Consider the following 27,710-nt stretch of genomic DNA (forward strand, 5'->3'; position numbering starts at 1 on the left):
GATAAGTAAAAAAAAAAAATAGTATCCAGATCTTCACCAAAATCAAATCAATTCGTCCGTGTCACATACCCACCAGGTCCACCAAGTTTCATCCGAACCCATCCATAAATTTTTGAGATACTGTATGGATTTGGCCCCATCTCGGGGCCGTATTTGGTCCTATTTGGCCCCATCTCTCAAATGGTGAAGAATCAAATGATTGTATCCGGAAATTCACCAACATCATCCCACCACAAAGCCTCAACCTCACCCAAAACATCGATTCCCCATTCTCAACTCTGTCCTTTCTGCCCCCCTTTCTTCGTCAAGTCCTCAACCACTCCCCAAATCCTCCAACCCCAAGTCCACAACCACCTCCTCCCAACACCAAATTCTCAACCCCCTCTTCCCAATCCCTCAGAATCGTGCCAGCTGCATTCCCCTACCCCACCATAACTCACTGTTCTGCCCTCCCCCTTTCTTCTTGGTCTTATCAACATTCCTGTTCCTGTTCGTTAAGAATCTTACTTTAAATTTGCAATTTGTCACTGGCTTCGACACCGATACAAATTTATATTATGGACACTAAGCATCAAAAGCTATATGTATCGAACAACCAGTTTCAAATGAAGCACCTCACTGCCAGTAGAGCATTTAATTTGCATTAGATGTGGCAATAAATGTGAATTTTTGCTCCCAGCTTTCCGGCTCGATGATTGACGCCATACGCATTTTTGCCACCATCCCGACCCCGTTTAGAACCCCATGCAACTTGCTAGTGATATTAAAAGCGAATTTCAAAAACGAGAACAATGCGACTGTCGCCAATATGAATCCGCATAGTCCCACAATGGGTAGATGCCATCGTTCACTGTCCTAAAAACAAACAAGTTTGATTAAAACCCCTTCAGCTGTTTTCAAGTATCACATTTTCAGCAGCCATGACAGGTTTCACATCGATTGGTGAAGAAGTTTCAGAGAAGGGATTTTTTTTAAATATCGGCTTGCAAGATAATATGGCTGCCACACACCACATGACATATGACCTTTAAAAAATGTACACTCTGCATATGTATGCGGAGGGGATCACGTTTGTGAAGTTTCGTGTTGATCGGATAAGGTTCGTTTTTCTATCCAAGATGGCTGCCAAACCACGTGACTGACCTACGATGTCATCATTTTCAAGCTATATGCAACAATGGTGTTGGATGATATTTGTAAAATTTCGCATCGACAGAGTAAGTGGTTTCAGAGATAAAATTGTTTAATAGTTTCCTTCAATCAAATATGGCTGCCACACCATGTGACCAATGATGTTTACTTGATAATCTATTAATCGCCATGTCTCGTCAATGACACATGTAAAGTTTTGACTCAATTGATTTGGTGGTTTGGGAGACTATGCTTTTTTGAGGTTTTAGGTTGAATCCAATATGGCTGCCAAACCATGTGACCTATGTCATAAATTTAATATTTCAATACAAATGGGTCACAGATCATGTGCATGCAATTTCAGATTTTTAGGAAAAGGAATTCGATTAAAACATTTTTGACTGGTATACCACTTCACCTTTGATATCATTATCATGCTTTTGTTCCATATTGGAAGTACTTGTCAATGTGCCAAGTTTTAAATTTTCCCATTTAGCAGTTTGTGAGAAATATTTTTATTTTTTGCGTTTAATCCAAGATGGCTGCCATACCACGTGACCTATGACATCACAATTATCATAAAAACATTCTGCATAGGTGTCACTCCTACCCTTTATGTTTAATCTCAATTGGACATGTGGTTGCTGAGAAAACGAGGTTTAGCCCGGACGGAAGGACAACCCGAAAACATAATGCCTCCGGCCACCTTCGGGGGCGGAAGCACAAAGAGTTAAATTCGTCATCTCACGATTCTTCATTAAAAATATCAGATAGGAAAGCTGAATGTTCATATGTAAGAGGGTAAGGAGAGAAGTCTGGAAAAGTTTGCACCAGTAAACACATCCCTTTATTTGGGTGATGCATAATGCAGTGTTTGATGCCGAAAGCCAAAGGTGTGATGGACAAATCGAGAGCAAACCTAGAGTCCCCTCCGGGTAAGGGGCTGATAACCCGATGTACATACATGAAGTAAAAACATGCGTACAGCTCCTGAGCATATATAATAAAGTACATAAGGGATATATACCTGGAATCATTCGAATTGCTAGTTGCATTCGAATTGCTATTCGAATTAACCCTGGTGTTGGGCTAGCGGCTAGGGTGCCGGCTTAGGATCCTAGGATCCTGGGTTCGAATCCCGGTCAATCGCTGAATTAACACCAGGGGGGTTGACTCAGCCTGTCATCCTTCCGAGGTCGGCTAATTGAGTACCAGTTCACTGGTAATTCCCTGTTTGTCGTTAAAGGCGGCAAAAAGGGTTGGCGTCAGGAAGGGCATCCGGCCGTAAAACATTGCTTCAAAAAGGGGACCGAAAAACAACAACCACGGTTCCCGAAAAAGGCCAACCCCCGCTTTGCGGGGAAAAATGGTCTCTAAAGGTTTTTTTTTTTTTTTTTTTAATCATTCGAATTGCACTGGGCCATGGATCACTGCACTGGGCTGCACTAATTGAACTAATTGCACTGGGCCAATCCAGGCCTAAGGTCTCAACCCTGCTGACCTGTGTTGCTTCATTTGGAGTGGAGTCAGGCCAGCTGTCCAGCCAATGAATGCAAAGCAGTGGAATGGAGTCAGGGCAGCTTAAAATTGGGCCATGTATAATATGTGATATTTTCCAAGTTCAAACATGGAATAATTCTGTGAAAAACTGGCAAAATGCCCAGAAACTCAAACTTGTTCTGTAACTTATCAGTTATCACAGTAAAGCCATGTACCAAATTTCAGTTGAATATGTTAAAGGGTATGGAAAAAAGTCTAAAGCCACAGGTGTGACTGATATATGGACAGACAGACAGATAGCCAGCAAACCTATAGTCCCCTCTGGGTAGGGGACCAATAAGCATACTATTTATACAGAACGAGAACACACACACACACATACATACATATACACATACACACAGTAATTTATTTTTATTTGAAATTATTTTTCAACCTGACAACAGTTGTCCAGGACATCATTTTCCTCCGTAAAGCAGCACTTAGCCTACCTTAAATACAAATCGTCATCAGCCTGAATTTTAGCATCTGCACTCGAGTTTCCCCGAGTTGACTTGAGGAGAGGTGATTAAGGCTCTTCCCAATGAGAATTAGCTGTGGCTGGAAACCCTCGTTTTCCCTTCTGCACAAACCTTGTTTTTATTTTAATTTTTTATTTTTCCCATAAACTTTGACTCCAACAATGTATAAGTTGCTTGTTGGGAAGCTGGAAACCCTGCCTATAGCTTTGCTCACCTGTAAGATTTGGTAGGCCACGGGACATGAGCTGAACAGAGACACCATGCATTTGATACATTGGTAAGCACGCTTCTGATAGTGATTCTTCGAGCGGTGGATCGTGTCAAACAGGCCATCCCTATCATCTGGTATGCCTTTGAGGGTATTGTGAATTCTGTGGCATTAAATGACATGGAACAAGACATCTTATTAGAAATCTGATGAGCCAATACAGGTTTCGATGTGGCTTTAGTGAAGATTTGGCAAAAAGATAGAGTAACTGACTACATCGAGGAAATTTTTCAGTGATGTTATGGAGGTAGTCACCAGTGACTACCTCCATAACATCACTGTGACAACACAGAGAAGGATCAACCGTCTAAAATAACCAAATCAGTACAAGAGTGAAAAGGTCAATTAAAAATAAAAGAGAATGGACGAAAAACGAGAATAATTAACAATAAGTGGAGATTTAAAAAAAAAAGTGACAATTAATTATGAGTGTTTGTAAATGGTGAGACTTGTAAATTAAAAACTTGCACGAGATGAGCAAAAAATACTGCAAAGCAACAACCACACGATTGCCAGCCAGCACACCTGTGTGTCTGCCACGAGTCCTCTATCAAAAGTATTTGCAGGAGTAAGTCGAGGTAAGGCCGCAGTTCATATGTGTAGGAGTACGCAACCTGCAAAAAATAACTTCACTCTATCAAAGAGGAGTGGAGGCCACGTGGTCAACAAACACAGTGTTAAAGTGAGTTCCATAACTACAATTGATATTTTAATAAAATTGGACAAATATAAAACAAAAACCACAGATTTTTGTACCTGCCATAGAAGCTCCCCAAGCACTGTGGAAGAGAATTTGGGGTTTTCCCAGCAGCAAAACCGGAGCAGCTTTACGGTGTCCTCAGCACTATTGCAATCCTCAATAATCTTCTTTACATAACCCGGTCTGACCATAAGCAGCTCGGCCACGGCAGGCTGCAGCACCATGAGCGGCTGAGCCAGGTTTCCATCGCCGTAAGGGTTGGGGAGAGGCAAGTTACCTGCATAAAAGCAAAGAACTGCATCATAGAAATTTCAGTTCTTGCTAAAAACAATGAAGTGCAAGTATCAGCAGTACAACCACCTACTTCTTCAGTAACACGCCTGTACCAGCATCCCAAATATTCGGACACTCACCATTTATGGAAGATTGGTTAAATGCCGACACATCGCAGCAACGTACAAGTTGTGAGACCACAGAGTAAAGTTTCCCGAGCTCTGCATACTGATACTTGATGGCTGGCCCAGGGCCCTCATCAAGTGCAACCAGCATGAACGTTGCTGGGACATTAAGTTTAAGCAATTGGGTCTTCTCAGCAACACCTGAAAAAGTGAGACAAGCAATCATATCTTACAAAGATCCTTTTCATTAAAAAGCTATTATTTGGGGGAGGGGTGGGAGGAAATCAAATGTGATGTTGTGAATTTGATTTACAACACAATCAAAATATTGGCCAACAATTCTAGAAACTGACAGATGTCCAATTGATTCCCACTGCGATTTGCTATCAAACAAACCACTAATTTCAACAACTCACTGTTAAATATGAACGAAGGAAAGCAAAATACTCAAAACCTAATCAACGACAAATCTCAAGGTAAAAATACAAGGTTAAACAAAAAATTTGTCATCATCTTTATGAATACCTTGACGTTAAAAATGTTTTAAAAAAAATGCAGTGATGGACATTACTCAAATGGAGTGTGTGTGTGTGTGTGTGTGTGTGTGTGTGTGTGTGTGTGTGTGTGTGTGTGTGTGTGTGTGTGTGTGTGTGTGTGTGTGTGTGCGCGTGCGCGCATATATACAGTCCATTCAGAAAGTATTCAGACCCCTTCACTTTTTTCACATTTTGTTATGTTGCAGCCTTATGCTGAAATCGTTTAAATTCATTTTTCCCTCATCAATCGACACTCAATACTCCATAATGACAAAGAGAAAACAGGATTTTAGAAAGTTTTGCAAATTTATTAAAAAGAAAAAAATGAAATATCACATTGACATAAGTATTCAGACCCTTTGCTACGACACTTGAAATTTAGCTCAGGCGCCTCCCATTTCTCTTGATCATCTTTGAGATGTTTCTTCATCTTGATTGGAGTCCACATGTGGTAAATTCAATTGATTGGACATGATTTGGAAAGGCACACACCTGTATATAAGGTCTCACAGCTGACAATGCATATCAGAGCAAAAACCAAGCCATGAGATGGAAGAAACTGCCTGCAGAGCTCAGAGACAGGATTGTGTCGAGGCACAGATCTGGGGAAGCCGACAAAAAAATTTCTGCTGCATTGAAGGTTCCCAAGAGCACAGTGGCCTCCATAATTCTTAAATGGAAGAAGTTTGTAACAACCAGGACTCTTCCTAGAGCTGGCCGCCCGGCCAAACTGAACAATCGGGGGAGAAGGGTCTTGGTAAGAGAGGTGACCAAGAACCCGATGGTCACTCTGGCTGAGCTCCAGAGATCCTGTGTGGAGATGGGATAAACTTCCAGAAGGACAACCATCACTGCAACATTCCACCGATCTGGGATTTATGGCAGAGTGGCCAGATAGAAGCCTCTCCTCAGTGAAAGACACATGAAAGCCCACATGGAGTTTGCAAAAAAAGTACCTAAACGACTCTCAGACTGTGAGAAACAAGATTCTGTGGGATATATACATACATACATACATACATACATATACATACATACATACACACACATACATACATACGTACATACATACATGTATAATTATATATATACAGTCAAGCGAAAAAGTAAGTACACCCCATAAAATGTTTAAAAAAAATCTTAACATATGTGGACATATCAATATTTGATCTTCATTGAAACAGTATCTATAGATAAAGGTGATCTAATTGAACAAAAAACAATGAAAAATTGACTTTGCAATAATTTATTCAACAAAAAATTGATGCACAGCATGCACAATTGCATGCACAGCTCGTTTCAAATCCCCCCACAACATCTCGATGGGATTTAGATCCGGGCTTTGACTTGGCCATTCCAGAACCCTCCATTTCTTTCTTTTCAGCCATTCCTTGGTGGATTTACTGGTATGTTTAGGGTCATGGTCATGTTGCAAGGTCCACCTTCGGTTGAGCTTCAACTTTCCGACAGATGGCCTCACATTATCCTCAAGCACCCTCTGGTACAATGAAGAATTCATAGTGGATTCTATGATGGTGAGCTGCCCAGGCCCTGATGCAGCAAAGCTGCCCCAAACCATAATATTTCCACCACCATGCTTTACAGTTGGTATCAGGTTCTTGTGGTCAAATGCTGTCTTTGGTTTTGGCCAAACATGTCTTCTGGTATTGTGGCCAAATAGCTCTACCTTTGACTCATCTGTCCAGAGCACATTGTTCCAGAAGTGCTGGTCTTTGCCGAGGTGTTCATTGGCAAACTTTAATCTTGCCCTGACGTTCTTTCTGGACAGCAAAGGTTTCCTCCTGGCACACTTCCCATGCAGATCAAATTTGTGCAGCCTCTTTCTAATGGTAGACTCGTGCACTTTGACATCCACAGTAGCAAGAGCTATCTGTAGGTCCCGTGATGACATTCTGGGGTTCTTAGAGACTTCTTTCAGCATATTGCGGTCTGCTCTCGGGCTGAACTTGCTGGGGCGGCCTGGCCTGAACAAGTTGGCAGTTGTTTGGAATCTTCTCCACTTGTAGATGATCTTCCGGACAGTCGAATAATTGATTTCAAATTGTTTGGAGATCTTTTTAAATCCCTTCCCAGACTCGTAGGCATCTATAACCTTCTTTCTGAAGGCCTCAGAGAGCTCTTTTGATCTAGGCATGGTGACGCCGCACACTTCAACAAAGAGCAAACCAAACAAAATGTCTGAGTTTAAATAAGACAGGTTCCTCCAAGATCCTCTCTCACGATGTTCCAATCATTTGCACCTGAGCTGGTGCACCTGATTCTAATTTTAGGGATTTGAAGTTGTGATAAATGTAGGGGTGTACTTACTTTTTCCACATGCGAAATTTGCATTTATGTTTATTTAAATTATACAATGGACGACAAAATGTAAATGTTTCATGATATTTGTTATATTATATCACCTTCATCTATCAATATTGTTGAAATGAAGATCAAATAGCTGTATGTTGAAATATGTTGAAAAAGTCAAAACTTTACATGGGGTGGACTTTACTCTTTACTGTGCACTTTACTGTGCAGTGTCTGTCTTGTGTTGTGTTGTCACTGAACTACTCCCTCAAACTTTTGTGATATCGTACCAAACTTCTGGTGTGCACCTATCTCTCCCGTCAGTATGTCCTAAGGGTATTTATTTTGAAAAAATTTCCTTTTTTTTTTTGGGGGGGAATTTTTTTTTCCCCAACTTAAATTTTCAACTTCAATTGTTTATAAAATGTAATATCACTTATATTACGAAACCATTTGTGCAAAATAATTGTTGGTATTATGATTGGTGCAAACCATGACAAACACAGCAACTCAGGTACAGTCATCTGTCTATATGTCTACATGTCTACATATCTGGGCAGTGTGTGTTGTAACTGAACTACTCCCTCGAACTTTTGTTTCCGTGGTTGTGAAGTGTTTTCAATAACCTGGTGGTGAGGTGTTTTGAATTATTTGGTGGTGAGGTGTTTTGAATTATTTGGTGGTGAGGTGTTTTGAATTATTTGGTGGTGAGGTGTTTTGAATGACGTGGTGGTGAGCTGTTTTTAAATTATGTGGTGGTGAGGTGTAATTGTCCCAAACTTCCAGTCTGCACCTACCCCTTCCGTATGTTTGTGCTGAGGGTTGTTATTTTTTTTTTAACCTAAATCTTCCACCTAAATTGCTTATAAAAATGTGATATCACAAACACTACAAATAAACTTGTGCAAAATAATTGTTTTATTATGATTGGTGTAAATCATGACAACACGTCAACTCAGGTACAGTCATTATCCTCAGCTAAAACAAGCCCGTTCTTCTGCAACGACGCGTGGTGAGGCGAGCATAGCGAGCCGAGCCAAGATAGGAGCTCAGGTGTGGCAAGGAAGGACTTCACACGACGGAGGATGCCCAGTCAGCGACTGGCTTTGGAGGCCAGCTTGGAAATGTGGTTTTCCCAGGAAAGATCAAGGCAGACAGTGAGACCCAAAAGCTTGACTGACAGAACTTCTTCCAGAGGATTGTTGAGAAAGTAGATGGGAGGGTTTTCCAGTCTTTTCAGAGAGACATAGTAAGAGTGAGATTTGTCAGGATTGAAAGACATGTTCCACTTGTTTGACCAGTTTGTGATTTTTATCTAAGTCTGCAGAGAGTGAAGAGGCTGCAGATTGCCAATCTGAGGGGTGAGCTATGGAGTTGCAGAGGGTGGAGTCATCAGGAAAACGATAGAGAGGATTTTCCAGAGAGTCGGAGAGGTCATTTCTGAAGAACAGAAAAAGCACAGGGCCCAGAACACTGCCTTGAGGAACTCCAGCCTGGACAGGGAGGGGAGATGAGAGAATTCCATTTCGAGCCACACGTTTGACGACAAAGGAGAGCAAGTCCACGAGCCATGAAGAAGAAGTCCATTTCAGAACAACGACTCGATTTGACAAGTCCCACAAGCCACAAGTTAAATGGCCACAAGTTAAAATGCACCCACAGCCACTGGGGTGCAATAGTCGAGTCCATATGCCGTGTGTTGCACAACTCAGCATACAGGCTCAACGTGAGAAACAACTTGCTATTTCCACAGATGTCACACAAAATCTGCGCATCCTTCACTTGTTACGGTCAAATTAAACAGCTTTACTCCAATTTCAAGATGGAAAAACTTAGCAAGCTTCAACTGCAGATTGTCACCATGGTATATAGATTACATTAAATCTGAAAATAAACAATCTATAAATATTAAAGTTAATCTGTGAGTTAACTCATACATTGACTGACACACAGATTTCAATAGCCTCTTCTGTTGCAGAAAGAACTGGCAAAGCAAATAAAGTTCGCGAAAATCGTATCAACAAAGAATTGTTTGCCACAACAAACCTGTGGTGATGAGTAAGGCACCAGGCAATCAAGACAATGTTCCACATCGGAACACGCTGGAAAACACAAACTGCACACTTACCGAGGTTCGAGTACATGAGGAACAGTTGAAAATACTGAGTCAAGTGCCGTCCATGTTCTGAAACCTCTCGCTTGAGAAGACCCAGGACAGCACGCAGAAGGTGATCGCTCAAAGTAGCATTGTCAAACATCTGTGCAAAGAAGGGCAGTCAGAATGCAAAGTGAAAAAATATACAATCGAAAATTTCTCAAACATTGTAATTTCGTTCGAATAAAATAATAATTGGATAGGTATTCTTTGAAGGACAGTGAGGGAGATTATGGAGCAAGGAGCAGCACGCACACAAAGCCTAAAGTTTTATAACGATTAAAACAAATAATGAAACGAACAACTTTCATGAACCTAAGTTATGATGTACAATTCCACATATCTACACTACACCATTCAAATTCACATCCCACCGACTAACCGGCAGTTGTGCCTTCGCTCTCTGCTGACCTGGATATGATCAGGTACTGATCTAATACTTGGAACATATCTTTCAATTCAGGCAAATCTCACATTTTCACTGCGTCTCTCCAGAAGCATCATCAAACAACTCTATTTTATAATCGATCACGACAAGAAGTTCAGTGTCACGAACCTCCAGTTCTCACGCATTAATTACAAGATCTCCTGGGCATCCTTCCTTCGAACCAATATCAAAGCCTGCCTCAAAGGCTAACCGCATACTGGACACACTCTCTCTCCTGCAAAGTCCTTCCTTGGTAAATACAAACTTCTCACGACCGACAGGACTTCCATCTGTAACTCAATGGACTATTTAACTCCTCTATGGGCTGGCGCCCCTGTGACATGCCCATTTCCCCTGGATGCAGTAAAATCCAAAACACAACATCACTGGCTTTCTACACAAAAAAAGCAGATGCACAGGGCCTGCTGCTTTCTCACGACAGACAGGTTGGTTTGTCTATTTTTTTAAAAATTGCTTCTCCTCAGGTCTGACTCACTCCGCTCTTTCATACCTCCATCCCTCCCAAGTCCATCCAAATCGTGTTCTTTGAACAATCTCCTCCTTGTGAAACTTGCTAAAATCCAGCCTTACTATTAACCTACATTCATTTGTTAACCTCTTCGGCAGTCTGTTCAAGTCCATCCTTCCTGCCTGGGCTTCAAAAGTTGGCAGTAGACGACCAACTTTGGTCATCCTTCATCCCGATCAATGATCCTGTTCATCCCCATTATTCCCTCTCCCCCACACAACTCCCCCCCGAACCTTTCGCCATGTATGTCAGTTGCGATTCCTTTCCCTCTCTCTCATCCTTCTGTTCATCCATTCCTTTGTACATACACCATTTTGTCCCAATGCCTTGCCTTATACTCTGTCCCCACCACACTTCCACGAGTTTATTACTTTGCATTTTTTTGTTTGTATACAAGACCAAGGCTCGTGTAAGAGCCAACATTGATCACAAAAAACAAACAAACGGACACACAAAACATACAATAGGGAGCAGGAGACAAGATGGGGAGAGAGAGAGGGAAGCACACAAGTACAACAGCAGAGAACAGGGACAACGGAAGATCTGTGGGAGGGAGAGGGCTTGGGGGGGGGGGGGGAGGCATGGGAAGGTGGGGGGTGGGGGGGTTGGGGTGGGAAAGGTATAAAACAAATGCACACTGCGAGAACTTCAAGGAAAGAAAGAAGTTGGTATTTAAAAAAAAGAAAGTGGATTTGGGGTGAATTAACAGGAGTAGAAGAGATCAAGGTTTTGGATGCGGGAAGATAAGAGATGGTGGTGAACAGCTGTTTTAAAGACCTGGAGGGAGGAGTGGGATTGAAGAGAGTGAGGAAGTGTGTTCCAGAGACGGGAGTAAAGAGGAATGAAGGAGTGAAGGTGAGCAGAGAGTCTTGATTTTGGCAATTTCACCAGAAGAGGGTTACTGGCAGATCTTGTGTGACCTGTCGGAATATTTGGGGGACAGAGCACAGATAGAGGTGGGGGAGCGAGGCCGGATAAGAATCGGTAGAAGACAGAAAGACCACCGACTTGCCTGCGGTGAGTGAGTGAAAGGCCCTAGGAGTTAGCTTAATCGCGGGCGATTCCAATGATTATGAAAGCTTTGGTTTCAACAGCGTGAAGACGAGCTAGGTGTGAGGCAGGAGCACCAGCCCAGATGGGAGAACAGTATTCCATTGAGCTGCGGATGAAAGCCTGGTATGTGGTGAGGAGCTCAGGTGTGCCAAAGGAAGGACTTCGCACGACGGAGGATGCCCAGTCGGCGACTAGTTTTGGAGGCCAGCTTGGAAATGTGGTTTTCCCAGGAAAGATCATGGCAGATACAAAAACACAACAACATGCATTTTAAGGCCATCTTCCCTGCTAGAGCGGGGGTGAGCCTTGCAGTCCCCATGACAATCTTCTCCATTTTGCCCTATTTTCTGCATCTCTCCTTGTTAACCCCCTTGCCCGCATTTCTTCTTCCACCACCTTCAGCCAAGTCTTTCTTGGTCTTCCCCGTCCTCTACTTCCTTCGACATTCATTTCCATCACTCTTCTCAACCAGTCACTTTCATCCTTCCTCAACACACGACCAAACCATCTCAACCTGTTCCTCTTCACAGCATCAATCACAGGCTCTATTCCCATCATCTTTCGCAATTCATCATTTGTCTTCCTTTCTCTCAGCGACACTCCGCACATCCACCGAACCATTCGCATTTCCACCCTTTCCAGCCTTCGTTGCTGCTCTACGTTCATTAACCATGTCTCGCTCCCATAAATCATAACACTTCTCACACATGCAGCATACACCTTTCCCTTCAGCTTCAACGACACTCCCCTCCTCATCAGCACGCCACTCAGTTCCCGAAACTTCTTCCATGCACATCTCACTCCAGCAACCGTTGCTGAGTCTGATCCACCTTCTCCATTCAGCATGTCTCCGAGGTAGCAAAATGTTTTCACACCTTCCAGCTTCACGCCGTCTCCAAGATCCAACTCAACATTTCCTCCATCTGCAGCTCCCTCTGTGCACACCTTACATTTGAATGTAGCTGCCACACTGGTTAATGACCCTCTCAGACCACTACATTTTTGATGAACCCACTCAGCGCACATTGTACATTGAATGGAGTTCACTCCGACACCCTTCCTGCACACAGCACATGGCCACTTCCCAGTTCTTTCCACCTCACCACATGCTTTACCACTTGCCTTCACCTTCGTCTTTCCGATATTCACCTTCAGACCTTTTGTCTCCAGACATTCCTTCCACTTGTTCATCTTTTCCTTCAGTCCATCCATACTTTCCGCAATCAACACCAGATCATCTGCATACAACAACTCCCACGGTAAACCCTCCTTTACGTTCTGAGCCAGCACCTCCATCACAGCTACAAATAGTAGTGGACTTGGTACCGACCCCTGATGCACTCCCACCTTCACCTCAAACTCACCACTGTTCCCGTCCTTCCTCCTTACAGCTGTGTGCGCTCTTTTGTGCATTGCCATCGCTACTCTGATCAACCAGAGTAGTGAGATATATGGCAGATATGGCAGATAGTGAGACCCAAAAGCTTGAGTGACAGAACTTCTTGGAGAGGATTGTTCAGAAAGTAGATGGGAGGGTTGTCCAGTCGGTCTTTTCAGTGAGACATAGTAAGAGTGTGAGATTTGTCAGGATTGAAAGACATGTTCCACTTGTTTGACCAGTCTGTGATTTTGTCCAGGTCTGCAGAGAGTGAGGAGGCTGCAGACTGCCGATCTCAGATAAGAGGAATGGAGCGGCAGAGTGTGGAGTCATCAGCAAAGAGATAGAGAGGATTTTCGAGAGAGACAGAGAGATTATTGATGAAGACCAGAAAAAGCACAGGACCCAGAACACTGCCTTGGGGAACTCCAGCCTGAACAGGAAGGGGAGATGAGAGAAACCCATTCAGGGCCACACGTTGACTATGACCAGAGAGGAAGTCCGCAAGCCATGCATGGAGATTTCCATGGATACCATAGGAGGAGAGTTTGGTGAGCAGAGCGGGGTGCCAGACCGTATCGAAGGCACGTGATATGTCAAGGGAGACAGCTCTGATTTCCTGGCTCACCAGCTCACCACAAGCTTCAGTGTACCATGGACGGGAGGAAGGGTTTGACAACTGAAGATGAGATGGGATAAATCTGTGCATGAGAGAGCAGTTTACTTTGGAAGAATTCCCAGGAAGAGTTGATGTCAGAGGCAGTAGAGATGGGAGACCAGTCCAGATGATTGACGGCTGCTTGAAGACAGTGCTGTTGTTTTGAAAAGTTTAAACAAATAAAGGCAAAGAAAATATATTTCAGCAGGCATTCATTGTGCTGCCAGCATTAGCAAATACACACACACAAACAGCAGCAACATTACAATAGTGAATCATTCAATCTATTTTCTTGACATTCTTTCCCATGGACGGGGCCAGAAATAAGGTGAAGAGTGGGTACATTGGAAATTCACTTATCTTCATCTTAAGAATCCTCATCTTCACTTATCTTCTTTGTCAGTTTTAAGTTCTCAGCATGGTTGATGTTGTTGTTGTTGTTTTATTCCCCTGGACAGTTCTCTCAAACAAGCCCACAGCACGGAGACAGCCTATTGATCTCCCAGGAGCGACACAGAAATCCTCCACATCCAGGATCGTGTACCCCAAACTTCATGAAGTCAAGGCCACAACAGAGTTGGAGAAAGAAGAGACCGAGGACAAGAGGGAAAGGGCCGGTCCATGGGGATCGATCGGCACGCGAATCGTGACCAAGCTGCCCTGATGAATCCGGGCAGCGGAAAGAATAGAGAAGATTTATCCCCCGACTTGTGTTGGGGGTACAACCACCGCCAAGAGGCGTCCCCAATAGTTGTCTCAGCATGGTAAAGCAATGTGCTCGTCATTGCCTCAAAAACAATATTACTGTATATTAAACGAGATAATTTGACGTCACGACGTCGACCAATATGTCTCCGATCACGTCAAGCCTTTACTTACTTTAACTTTGACCGAAAATCTCAAGACTGACCTCAATATCTGATTTGTACAAATGTATCATGGCGAAAATGTGCGATAACATTTTTACGTAACATGACTTCTGATCTTTGACCTATTGATGCTAAACTCCAATCAGTTCATCTTTACATCATTAAACATACTAAAATTAGGTTTGGTCAAAATCCCATCACTGGTTCACAAGTTATCACGACAACAGGATTTTCCCTAACATAACCTATGACCTTTGACCCAAAAATCAAATCAGTTAATCTTTACATCATACATACTCAGACCAAGTTTGATTTAAATCCCTTCAACTGTTCTCAAGTATCACATTTTTATCTGACATGATCTTTGACCTCTTGATGTCGAAATCGAATCAGTTCATCTTTGCATTATAATACATACATGTATCACGGTTCGTCAAAATTCAATCGCTGGTTCACAAGTTAGCGCAATAATATAATTTTTACCCAACGGGACCTCTGACCTTTGACCTCGTGACCCCAAAATCTAAATCAGTTCATCTTTAGAAGCTGTACCAAGCTGTTCTTGGATTGCTTGGATCCCTTCAGCTGTTTTTAAATTATTGAGGGAACAAAAACCACGGACAGATGGACACATGTACGTATGGACAGACAACCTGAAAAATAATCGCCTGGGATATTTACTAATAAGTACTGTCGCGCGGACCCTTCCGGTTAAGACCAGGGACCGCGGATGGACCAGAACGGATTTACTTGAGGTGACGACCAAACATGGATTCGGCTATAAAACGCGGGAGGAAGAAGGGAAGTGAAAGCTGTGGTAAAAGCGCTTACCTTCAACAAACCGACGGCAGCTTTAGGGAAATTAATGAACTCGAACAAACAAGCTTTAATGGACAAAAATAAACACGTTTATTCCAGAACCCGAGACAATGAAACGCGACGGTAATAAAATAAAGCTCATAAATTGGGATCCCACACACAAGACTCAACAACAGGACACAGGAATGAATTATGAAAATAACTGTCCGTCGTGTGATTGTGAAATGTGGTGTGAGCTTATCTGTCCGTCTGCAGTCGTGTCCGCCGTCCAACGTCCAGTTGTACTCCAAGCTCCGATGCACCCACGATCTGCTAGGCCCGAGCCAACGCCCTTTCCGTTCGCACACGAGGCCCCGCCCGTTCACGGCACCGAAAGCACCGAGCACCGCTCCAAGCACCACGCAGTTGGTGAACCAATGAACACGAGGACCTCTCAAGACCAAGAAGGGAAGCGCAGAGAGCACAAGACGTCGTGCAGCGTCAAAACAGCCAGGGAGGGACGTGCAGCACAAGAGGCAGCGAAGAACCCAAAAAGTAGAGCTGCTGAAGATGTCGTGCAGCCCCTTTTATCACCTTGCGTCCACTCTCCTCCAATGTTCCCTCTTGCTGGCGCCCTCTCATTGGCCGAGTCCCTCCCACCTGGTATTGCTCGCCCTGATTGGCTGGAGGTTCGCGCCTTCCGTGCCAACCAATCACTCGTTCCCTGTAGCGTGGTGATAGCTCGTGTCACTCTATTTTGCTAGGCCTGCCGGAAGTGTAGCTGGCTGCGGCCCATGCGGCGGTGCCCCGAACTGGCCTCTTGCCTGTTTTCTTCCGAAGTCCTTGTCAGGGAAGGGAATTTAATTAATGTGTGCACTACAGGGCCTGTCTAAGTGTTTATATGGGTATGCATTGCCATAAGAGACAAGGGTTTGATTACCAGGTGTGACACACAGGGGTTTATCTTAATCCCTACACTATCTAACACTCGAACATCCTGGTATGTTCACAGGTATACTCTAATCCCGACAAACCAGATTACACACACAGAACTTATTACAGGTAGATTCCCTATCGTGACAGACGAAGCATGTTACCTATGCAGATCTACCTGACTAGATATTGCTTTACCCCACCGACATAACAGTTCAAATTGTAGTCGTATTACCTGTCATGCTTGCAGGACATCCTCCAACAACATTGAACAAGCCACAAAAGGTGAGAAATTCTTATTGGAAGGAAAGTTTTACAATGGAGGTGACGTTACTCCCCACTCCTTGAAAACCAGCCAATTTCAGTACACTGCAGGACTAAAGCCTCCCTCAACTCGTGTAGAGGGGAGTTTGGCATACTCGTAATGTTTGCAAGTCAATCATCTTTTCACAAATATTGCCATCAATGTCATCCAGAACAATGACTTCACAACGGTGACACACAATGGTCCAAATGGAACGGTTACCAAGGAAGGCAGTCAACGAGGATCATAAATGAACAACCTGGTTTGATGCAGGGGAAGGTGAAGCATAGGGAGGAGGGCAGGGCCCGTCCTGCAGGGCAAAGTGTGCGATGAACACGACCAACTTGGCGAAGGCACTCCGAACCTCCGTGCTCGGACACTCCAGCAAGTACTGAGCAAACCGTGCAGGCTGCAGGAACAGCACGCTATGCGCGAACCAGTGGCGTACACGTTTGCTTGGTCGAAGTAGCAAACACAGGGAATCATACCTACGGACAAGTATCAAATCAATAGGTTATAGTTATAATGCAAAGCCAAGCTGCTTTCTTAGTATTTAGTTTAGGTTTAAAAACAACGAAGAACTCCAAGATCTTGGCCACATTACCATTCGCTGGCAGCTCCACGCACAGCCTTCTTGGTGTGGAATCCAGTGGTAAACAAAAAGCGAGATGCAAGCTGGATGCTGATCATCGCCAAATCCTCGGCCTCCGAACTCAGCTGCTCTTGCCCTGGAAATGGAATAAATAAGATAAGGATTTTGGTAATATTAAATCTTCCAGAAATGTCAGGGTGCAACCAGACAAAGGAAAAAAAACTGCAATGCAGAATAAAAGCTATTACAGACAGAAGCTAGAATAAGGGCATCAAAACAGAGGTTGGTACGATTGGCTTTCAAACCTGGTGGAGGGTTCAGGTACATGGCGTTACAGGTGATCAGCTTTTTCATGAAATGGAAATATTCCACACTGTATTGCATTCGCTGGTGCAAAAACTGCACGTTCTGCTTCCGCACACTGCGCTCAATTGCAGCGGGCATTCGGAGTGGTCCAAGTCCAGGCGTCGGCGTGGTACTGGCCAGAGGCACAACCGGAGGTAGCGGGGACACTGGGGCTGTTGATGTGATGAGTGGAAGCCGGGGTACACTTCCAAATGCAGCATCCAGAAGAGGTGGTGGAGAGGACAAGGAAATAGATTCAATTGCCTTGCATATATCTTGCTCATTTGTCAGTGGCACCACTGCAGCAGTGAGCAAGATGGCGATGTCGAGACGTTCATAGAAGAGGATATATGCATTCCACCATCTCTTTTGGCGACGGAAGGACATCCTTTTCATCATGTGGTCAAATACTTCACCCATGTATTCTCCACCAAAGCACTGGTTCTTCATTTCCTCATCATCATCCATTTTGCACTCTGTGACTTCTCCATCATCAAACTTATACCACCGAGGATGCACTGAAATTTCCCGCTGGGCAACGTACGAGTAATAATGTCCACCACTTGCCTGACCACTGTGTACCAGCACACCAACCAAGCGATACCTGTGGATAAAAAAATGTTCAAAGGCAATATAAATAGCAAGCAAAACAAACATATATATGTGTATATATATATACAGTCATGTGAAAAAGTAAGTACACCCCATGTAAAGTTTTGACTTTTTCAACATATTTCAACATACAGCTATTTGATCTTCATTTCAACAATATTGATGGATAAAGGTGATATAATATAACAAATATCATCAAACATTTACATTTTGTAGTCCATTGTATAATTTAAATGAACATAAATGTAAATTTCGCATGTGGAAAAAGTAAGTACACCCTTGGCTCTAATAGGTGGTATTGCCCCCATTGGCAGAAACAACCTCAAGTAGGTGTTTCTTATAACTGTCTACCAGTCTCTGACATCGACTGGGAGAAATTTTTGCCCACTCCTCCATGCAGAATTCTTTCAGCTGTGCGATGTTTGAGGGGTTTCTTGCATGCACAGCTCGTTTCAAATCCCCCCACAACATCTCGATGGGATTTCGATCCGGGCTTTGACTTGGCCATTCCAGAACCCTCCATTTCTTTCTTTTCAGCCATTCCTTGGTGGATTTACTGGTATGTTTAGGGTCATTGTCATGTTGCAAGGTCCACCTTCGGTTGAGTTTCAACTTTCCGACAGATGGCCTCACATTATCCTCAAGCACCCTCTGGTACAATGAATAATTCATAGTGGATTCTATGATGGTGAGCTGCCCAGGCCCTGATGCAACAAAGCTGCCCCAAACCATAATATTTCCACCACCATGCTTTACAGTTGGTATCAGGTTCTTGTGGTCAAATGCTGTCTTTGGTTTTCGCCAAACATGTCTTCTGGTACTGTGGCCAAATAGCTCTACCTTTGACTCATCTGTCCAGAGCACATTGTTCCTGGCACACCTCCCATGTATATCAAATTTCTGCAGCCTCTTTCTAATGGTAGACTCGTGCACTTTGACATCAACAGTGGCAAAAGCTACCTGTAGGTCCCATGATGACATTCTGGGGTTCTTAGAGACCTCTTTCAGCATCTTGTGGCCTGCTCTTGGGCTGAACTTGCTGGAGCGACCTGGCCTGAACAAGTTGGCAGTTGTTTGGAATCTTCTCCACTTGAAGATGATCTTCCGGACAGTCGAATGATTGATTTCAATTTGTTTGTAGATCTTTTTAAAATCCCTTCCCAGATGCGTAGGCATCTCTAACCTTCTTTCTGAAGGCCTCGGGGAGCTCTTTTGATCTAGGCATGGTGACGCCGCACACTTCAACAACAAAGAGCAAACTAAACAATGTCTGAGGTTTAAATAAGACAGGTTCCTCCAAGATCCTCTTTAACGATGTTCTAATCATTTGCACCTGAGCTGGTGCACCTGATTCTAATTTTAGGTATTTGAAGTAGTGATAAATGTAGGGGTGTACTTACTTTTTCCACATGAGAAATTTGCATTTATGTTTATTTAAATTATACAATGGACTACAAAATGTAAATGTTTCATGATATTTGTTACATTATATCACCTTTATCTGTCAATATTGTTGAAATGAAGATCAAATAGCTGTATGTTGAAAAAGTCAAAGCTTTACATGGGGCGTACTTACTTTTTCACGTGTATGTGTGTGTGTGTGTGTGTGTGTGTGTGTGTGTGTGTGTGTGTGTGTGTGTGTGTGTGTATGTATGTATGTATGTATATATATATATATATATATATATATATATATATATATGTATATATATATATATATATATATATATATATATATATATATATGTATATATATGTATATATATATATATATATATATATATATATATATATATATATATATATATATATATATATATATATATATATATATATATATATATATATATATATATATATACATACATACATATACATATACATATATATATATATATATATATATATATATATACATATATATATGTATATATGTAGCAAAGCTATGTCGAGTAAAGCAGTGCTCGCAATTACCTTGTGCTTGCCGCTTGGTCATTGTCTGGCCGCTCAGCGAAACTCCCATCCGCCTCGCTATCACTGTCTGTCTGCACAGCCTCACCCTCAAGGCGCGCCAGCCCATCCGCTGTGTATGGCTCCATGTCAAATTCGCGTGGAAATTCAAAATAGTCATTGAACTTGATGGCACACTCACGCTCCCAATCATAGTCAAACCGCTTTAGTTGTATTGCCAACACCTGTGGGAGCTTCTTTATGCAGAGACGTTTCACTGTGTCCACCTAGAAAGTGCCAAAAAAAGCAGATTGTATGACATAACACACACGCACTGGACAGAAAAAGAGAAACAAATAGAATATCACTTATTAAGGAGTTGGGCCTCCAAGTGCATCCAGGACGGCATGGATATGGCGTGTAATGGAGTCAAGGGTCTGGAACTGTTCTGCAGGAATGTGGCACCATTCTTCCACAAGAAAGCCCTCCAATTCATGCCGGTTTGATGCAGGCAGAAACCACCGTCTTAGGTGCCTCTCCAGACAGTCCAATAAATGCCATATGGGATTGAGGGGCAGCAATTGGGAGGGCCATGGAAGATGGGTACCTTCGTCTTTGTGCTCCTCAAACCACCCGATGACAACACGTGCCCTGCGGACGTTTTGAAAGACCCCTCGCAGAAGGGAGAAATGCTGCAGCATGGGATGCAGATAATCACTCAGGATGGTAACGTAGTATAGTGCATCAAATCTGCCTTCTTATGGAGTGGACCTAGGCTATGCCAGAAAAACGCACCCCACTATTACGGAACCACGAGAACATTTTACTGTTGTAACAAGGCACTCAGGGCGACTGAGCTAACTGGGCCGTCGCCACATGTGCACACGTCTATTCGTCGAGGACATGGTGAAGAACATCTCATCAGACGACATCACATTCCTCCAATGCCCGGCAGCCCATTGCCAATGCTCCTTGCACCACAGGATCCACAAACGGGCATTGCCAGGTGTTATCAGCGGTTTGTGCAAAGCAAACAGTCTATGGTATCCCACCCTGTGAAGTTCCCTTCTGACCGTTTGAAAATGCAGGATGTTCACAACCCACGTTGAACTCCATTGCTCTCGCATTTCTTCTCGCAGTCTGGACTATTACCCGGGTATCACACTTGTCGAGCATGCGTTACCACCTATTTTGAAGATGACGTCTTTCCTTTTTCCCAGGCTGACATCACCTTTGAAATAGTTCATCAGACAGCAGTTTATGCAGCCTTTGCCACTGAAGCGCATTCCAAACGTGCATCAACAATTACACCCCATTCATGAGGTATCCTCTTGTAGCCATGCTAGCTCTGAATACAGCCTCAAGCCGCAGCCCGCTTATATGCAGAATACACAACACCAGGACTGATTGAGAAACGATTTGCATATATCTTGCACAGGTCACATACTTGCATACATGTTGTACGGCCTGTGTACTCCGGTCCGGTGTGCTTCCATTCCCCCCCTCCCCCCCCCCCCCCCAATTATCTGTGTGTGTGTGTGTGTGTGTGTGTGTGTGTGTGTGTGTGTGTGTGTGTGTGTGTGTGTGTGTGTGTATGTATGTGTGTATGTATATATTGTTATGTCTGGGGGGTAAAGCAATATCTAGAGCCAGGTAGATCTGAGTAGGTAAAATGCTTTGAGATGTTGCGATAAGGAACACTTCCTGTAATAAGTCCATGTTTAGGCGTTTTGTCGGTTAAGGTGTATAATTGTGAATCTACCAGGAGAGTCGTGTGATAGTTAGGGAATAATGAGTATAGCCCTTGTATGTCTCACCTAGTAGTCAAACCTTTGTCCATTATGGCACTGCAAACCACATAAACATTAGTTAGGACCTTTAGTACAACACTAAATGACGCCCTTCCCCCTGACATGACTTAGGAAGAAATCGGGCTGGAACACCGCCACCATTTACACCTCCGAGAGGCCGATCCACCTCGCATAGCACGTGCGGTGACCACAGAGTCGGGGACGGGAGCGGCAGTGGTGCAGTGGGCGTGCCCCTGGACGAGCCGGCGAGTCGTGGGAGGCTCTGATTGGCAGAGCAGTGCTCCAATGTGACGTGATCGGCCAGAGATATTATCGAGGGTCGGACGCCATTTTCGGCAGTTAAGAGTTCTGCAGATTAGTTGAGATGAGAGCAGAGCCCCGACCTGAGTTAAGAATTCTGCAGTTGAGTTGAGAGTGAGCACCGGACACCTTGGCAAGCAGTTGGATTCCTGGCAGCGCAGTTCAGAGACCCCGACCCAAGTTGGGCTGAGGTGTAGCCTGGGTGGAGCTCGTTGTCCTGCTGTGGGACCTCGTGGCGTTTTGGAGTGGCGTTTTGGCGTGGCCTCGGCCCCCCCGCTTAGACTACGAGACAGATAAGCCGCATCCGCGTACATTTTGACACAAAAGACGTGTTTCTTTGTTAATTCATAATCCCCCGTTTTGTATTTGAGGTCTGGAGTGCGGGATCCCGATTTAGAATAGTTCATTACCGGCGCGTATTTTCCTGTCCTTGCTTTTCATTTAATAAATCGTTGTACGTATTATTTTCTGTATATACCTGAACGCAGTTTCCTGTTTGATTTTAATAGATAAGGCTGCGGGGCTCTCGTCGTTCCCCTCCATCCTGCGCGCTTTGGTTTTGGAATCCGCTATTGAGTTTTCGATTATATCACCTTTATCTATCAATATTGTTGAAATGAAGATCAAATAGCTGTATGTTGAAATATGTTGAAAAAGTCAAAACTTTACATGGGGTGTACTTACTTTTTCACGTGACTGGAAAAGGATTTTGAGCCGATAGGTGTTACGGCCTTGGCAAGATCGATGGAGACAGCGATCTATTAGCGTATACACTGCCCAAAGAACTATGTGGAATTCTCTCATGTAGAGATTAAACTCACGTCGTTTGAACTTTGGCCGAGGTCATTATTTACTTTTAATGGTGTTTATATACGAATCAAAAAGAAGATAATTGGTTTTGGGTCGTCCTTTCCGCATATCTCGTGGGATTGTGAGTTGGAGAGACGACCGTGATGGCGGGGAGGGGTTTGGCATTCTCTCAAGCAGGGATTCAACCCTTGTCCATATAAAAGGTCTTTGTCCGAGGTCACCGGGTCCGAACGGTGCAGCCGTTTGTGCAGCACCCAGGAAAATAACGTTTTGCGGGAGTCCAAACCTGAAAATGCTGGAGGCCAACGCTGAAATTGGAAAAACAATATAGCCTATCTTACTCAATACCAGGCCAATACCAATACCAATACTCAATTGGTACTCAATACCAATACTCAAGTTTCGGGAACTGAGTGGCGTGCTGATGAGGAGGAGAGTGTCGCTGAAGCTGAAGGGAAAGGTGTATGCTGCATGTGTGAGAAGTGTTATCATTTATGGGAGCGAGACATGGGTAATGAACGTAGAGCAGCAACGAAGGCTGGAAAGGGTGGAAATGCGAATGGTTCGATGGATGTGCGGAGTATCGTTGAGAGAGGAAGACAAATGATGAATTGCGAAAGATGATGGGAATATTGCCTGTGATTGATGCTGTGAAGAGGAACAGGTTGAGATGGTTTGGTCATGTATTGAGGAAGGATGAAAGTGACTGGTTGAGAAGAGTGATGGAAGTTAATGTAGAAGGAAGTAGAGGACGGGGAAGACCGAGAAAGACTTGGCTAAAGATGGTGGAAGAAGAAATGCGGGCAAGGGGGTTAACAAGGAGAGATGCAGAAAATAGGGCAAAATGGAGAAGATTGTCATGGGGACCGCAAGGCTAACCCCCGCTCTAGCAGGGAACATGGCCTTAAAATGCATGTTGTTACTCAAGGGGATCCCAGGATTACCCACCCAAAATATCGTTACGATCGGTTCAGCCGTTTTTCCGGTACCTTCGAACGGACAGACAGACGGAAGGACATTTGGTGAATTGTAGTAAGATATATATCATACTAGTGGGGTCACCCGTGGGAATCCCACGGGCATGGACGTGTGTGACATTTCGACATATTGAGTTAGATGCTGCACCTGCACATTCAGTTTCACAAAATGGTTACTGGCAATTTATCAGATGCACAAATGATGTAATCTACACAATGTATTTACTTCTGATAACATGTGAATGCATATGCGTGCACACCCACACACAAACACATCTCGTTTTTTCATTTCTGTTCCTCACAATTTTGTCTCACACACACACACACACACACACAGCTACACATATACATACACACACACATATATATATATATATATATATATATATATATATATAAACACATACACACACATATATATATAAACACATACTCACACACACACATAGAAATAGACACACACACACACACACACACACACACACACACACACACACACACACACACACACACACACACACACACACACACACACACACACACACACACACACACACACACACACACACGTATATACATGTTTAAAGTGTACGTGCCCCTCCCTCCTCCGCCTGGTACTTCTGCTCGTAACTAATAAAATAAAAACGAAGAAATATCTCTCAGCAATTTCCCGTCTGTTAATTTATATATTTTACAAATGTGAATGACACGTCCATGCACACGTGAAATGGAGTTTGTTTTTTCACACGTGAAATGAACACGTGAACCTTTGCTTCCGGATAATAATGTTGAATGAAATAAGAACGAAGAAATATATGTCGGCATCATTGTTGACGTTTTTGTGACGACTGTCATCAAACGGAAAAGTAATATATCTTAACGGAAAAGAAAAAGCGAATTTTTAATATATGTCGACATTTTCCCCGACTGTTATTTTAGGCGGTGTATTTTCCTGTATCATCATGGCACGATTTAAAAATATATATCTCTGCATTTTCCCGTGTGTGCGTGAATGTTCTCAATTATTTCTGACATCTTATTTCTGATGGTCTAAAACTATCGATAAAAATTCAATCAGATGGTGAATTCGATAAAATCGTGAGGGTGACTCAATGAATGGGCTTTATTTTACAGGCCTTTGAGAATTCATTTCGTTCCATAAACGGAAACTTTCATCGGATTTTCTTCCCGTTTTTTTTCAACCGAGTAAAAACGATGTTAGCGACTGTTAAAAATGAAATGATATATCGAATTGGAGTTGAAATAAACCTGTGTGAGAGAGAAAGACAGCACGGGCCTAACTAAACAGGCCTCAAAGCTATTCGAGTTAATAAAATGGTGGATATTTGTTTACATGAAGCCTCTCCAAGAATGGGTGGAGCCATGGGTGGCGCTACTCTGCAAACGGACTAAGCCACACCCCCGGACAGACGGATCACCTACGCCTATTATAATAAAGATATGCTAGCGACGTTACTGAGGAGCAGACTTATTTTATCTGAGGATAATGACTGTACCTGAGTTGTTGTGGTGTCATGATTTACACCAATAATAATACAAACAATTATTTTGCACAAATTTATTTGTCGTGTTTGTGATATTACATTTTTATAAGCAATTTAGGTTGAAGATTTAAGTTGAAAAAAAAAAAATTCAAAAAAGAACCTCAGCACATACATAGGAGTCTGTGCAGACTGGGAAGTTCGGGATGATTACACCTCACCACCACATAATTTAAAACACCTCACCACCACATAATTCAAAACACCTCACCACCACATAATTCAAAACACCTCACCACCACATAATTTAAAACACCTCACCAACACGAAATTTAAAACACCTCACAGCCATAAAACACGTAATAAAAACACCTCACAGCCACGAAATTAAAAACACCTCACAGCCACGAAATTAAAAACACCTCACAGCCACGAAACTAAAAACACCTCACAGCCACGAAACACGAAATTAAAAACACCTCACAGCCACGAAACTAAAAACACCTCACAGCCACGTGATTTAAAAACACCTCACCACCACGTCATTTAAAAACACCTTACCACCACATAATTCAAAATACCTCACCACCACGTGATTCAAAACCACCACCACGTTATTAAAAACACTTCACAACCACGGAAACAAAAGTTTCAGGGAGTATTTCAGTGACAGACACTGCCCAGATATGTAGATATATAGATAAATGACTGGACCTGAGTTGGTTTTGTCATGGTTTACACCAATCATAATTCAAATAATCATAATGCACAAATGTATTTGTAATATACGTGATATCACATTTTATAAACAATTGAAGTTGAAACCTTAAGTATAAAAAAATCCCGCCCCCCCCACACCCCCCCCCCCCAAAAAAAATTGCAAAATTTTTCAAAAAAAAATACCCTGAGGATATAACGACGGGAGAGATAGGTGCACACCAGAAGTTTGGTACGATTTCACGAAAGTTTGAGGGAGTAGTTCAGTGACAACAACATAAGACAGACACTGCAATATATATATATATATATATACAGGGTGATTGAAAAGTAACTCCCTATTTTAAAATATTTAGAAATTATTTATTTATTGTAATATTTTTCTCAAATTTTTAGTGTTTGTTCCTTCATGTATGTGAATTTAATCTGTGTTGGCTTTTTTTCAGATTATTTTTTGTTTGAAATTCGGAAGCCCTACAAACATGGCTGGACGTCTTACGCTGCAGGAGCGTGCCCAGCTAGTGGTATGAAGATTGGTCTGATCTCTTTGAAAATATCCTCTGGTCTGATGAAGCGGTATTTCACATCGGTGGGTTTGTGAACCGTCACAACTGCTATTACTGGGCAGGAGAAGATCCTCGTGTTATTTCTGAAAAAACGCAATATCGGCCCAAGGTAACGGTGTGGTGTGGAATGACTTCGGAAAGGATTGTAGGTCCCTTCATTCTTCGCGATACCATGAATGCCAAAAGGTACCTCACCATGCTGCAAGACGAAATCTGGCCAATTATCAGTGCTTCGGAGAATGTTGAAGATTTGATTTTCATGCAAGATGGCGCTCCTCCACATTTTGCTATTGTTGTTCGTGAATGGCTGAATGCCCACTTCCCTGGGAGATGGATGGGTCGTCGTGGTCCGTATGAGTGGCCAGCCAGGAGCCCTGACAACACCATGTGACTTTTTTCTTTGGGGTTGGGTAAAAGAGCAAGTCTACTGTACCAAACCAACGACTTTGGAAGAACTTGAAGGGCGAATACGAGAAGTTATGTCTTCCATCCCACAAGAGTTCCTGGTGAAATCAGTTGACGCGGTTCCCGGGCAGCTTGAGAAGCTGGTGGCGACTTCTGGTATCCATATCGAATTTTAAATAAAACTTCATGCTATACGCTTTCTTCTTATATCCATTTCTTGTAAAAATTATAGTTAAGAAATAAATTAGAAGTATTTTAAAACAGGGAGTTACTTTTCAATCACCCTGTATATATATATATATATATAGTTGCGGATATGGGATTTGCATCCATCCATATCCGCTTGTAAATATTCTCCTATTTCCTCAATACTTCCCAACTATCCCCAATCCCCCATTCCCTAGTCCCATTTTCTGTAAACAACACTCTGTAGACCCGACCTCCCCCTATTTCCCCCATTAAATGTCATGACCAGGTTCACCGCATCTCATGTAAGACAACTATAGGACATCTTGCTAGTTATTCTTAGTCTATGTCAGTTAAGGACTCGTTTCCATTAATTCTGACCCTTCGTTGCACCAGAATGTGATTGTATGGCACCGTTAGGAAGTTTAGGACCTCCCAATACCTCCCCGCAGCTCTTCCTCACAGTTCA

The 27,710-nt window shown here is 43.0% G+C and overlaps 1 protein-coding gene across 1 annotated transcript in view; it reads right to left on the reverse strand.

Annotated features, from left to right (window-relative positions):
• The window catches only part of USP9X (ubiquitin specific peptidase 9 X-linked), a 167,495-nt gene that overhangs the window by 14,362 nt on the left and 125,423 nt on the right, over nucleotides 1-27,710 (reverse strand). The window contains exons 27-35 of the mRNA XM_078775324.1: nucleotides 19,992-20,254; nucleotides 17,366-18,009; nucleotides 17,073-17,196; nucleotides 16,728-16,956; nucleotides 9,493-9,622; nucleotides 4,534-4,719; nucleotides 4,177-4,397; nucleotides 3,946-4,034; nucleotides 3,367-3,523 (exon numbers count right to left, since the gene is read on the reverse strand). Of these exons, the coding sequence (XP_078631450.1) occupies nucleotides 3,367-3,523; nucleotides 3,946-4,034; nucleotides 4,177-4,397; nucleotides 4,534-4,719; nucleotides 9,493-9,622; nucleotides 16,728-16,956; nucleotides 17,073-17,196; nucleotides 17,366-18,009; nucleotides 19,992-20,254 (2,043 nt within the window). The remainder of the gene's footprint in view (nucleotides 1-3,366; nucleotides 3,524-3,945; nucleotides 4,035-4,176; nucleotides 4,398-4,533; nucleotides 4,720-9,492; nucleotides 9,623-16,727; nucleotides 16,957-17,072; nucleotides 17,197-17,365; nucleotides 18,010-19,991; nucleotides 20,255-27,710) is intronic.

The sequence above is a fragment of the Myxine glutinosa genome, chromosome 4 (assembly GCF_964187855.1).
Source record: "Myxine glutinosa chromosome 4, kmMyxGlut1.1, whole genome shotgun sequence".
In the NCBI taxonomy this organism is placed as follows: domain Eukaryota; kingdom Metazoa; phylum Chordata; class Myxini; order Myxiniformes; family Myxinidae; genus Myxine; species Myxine glutinosa.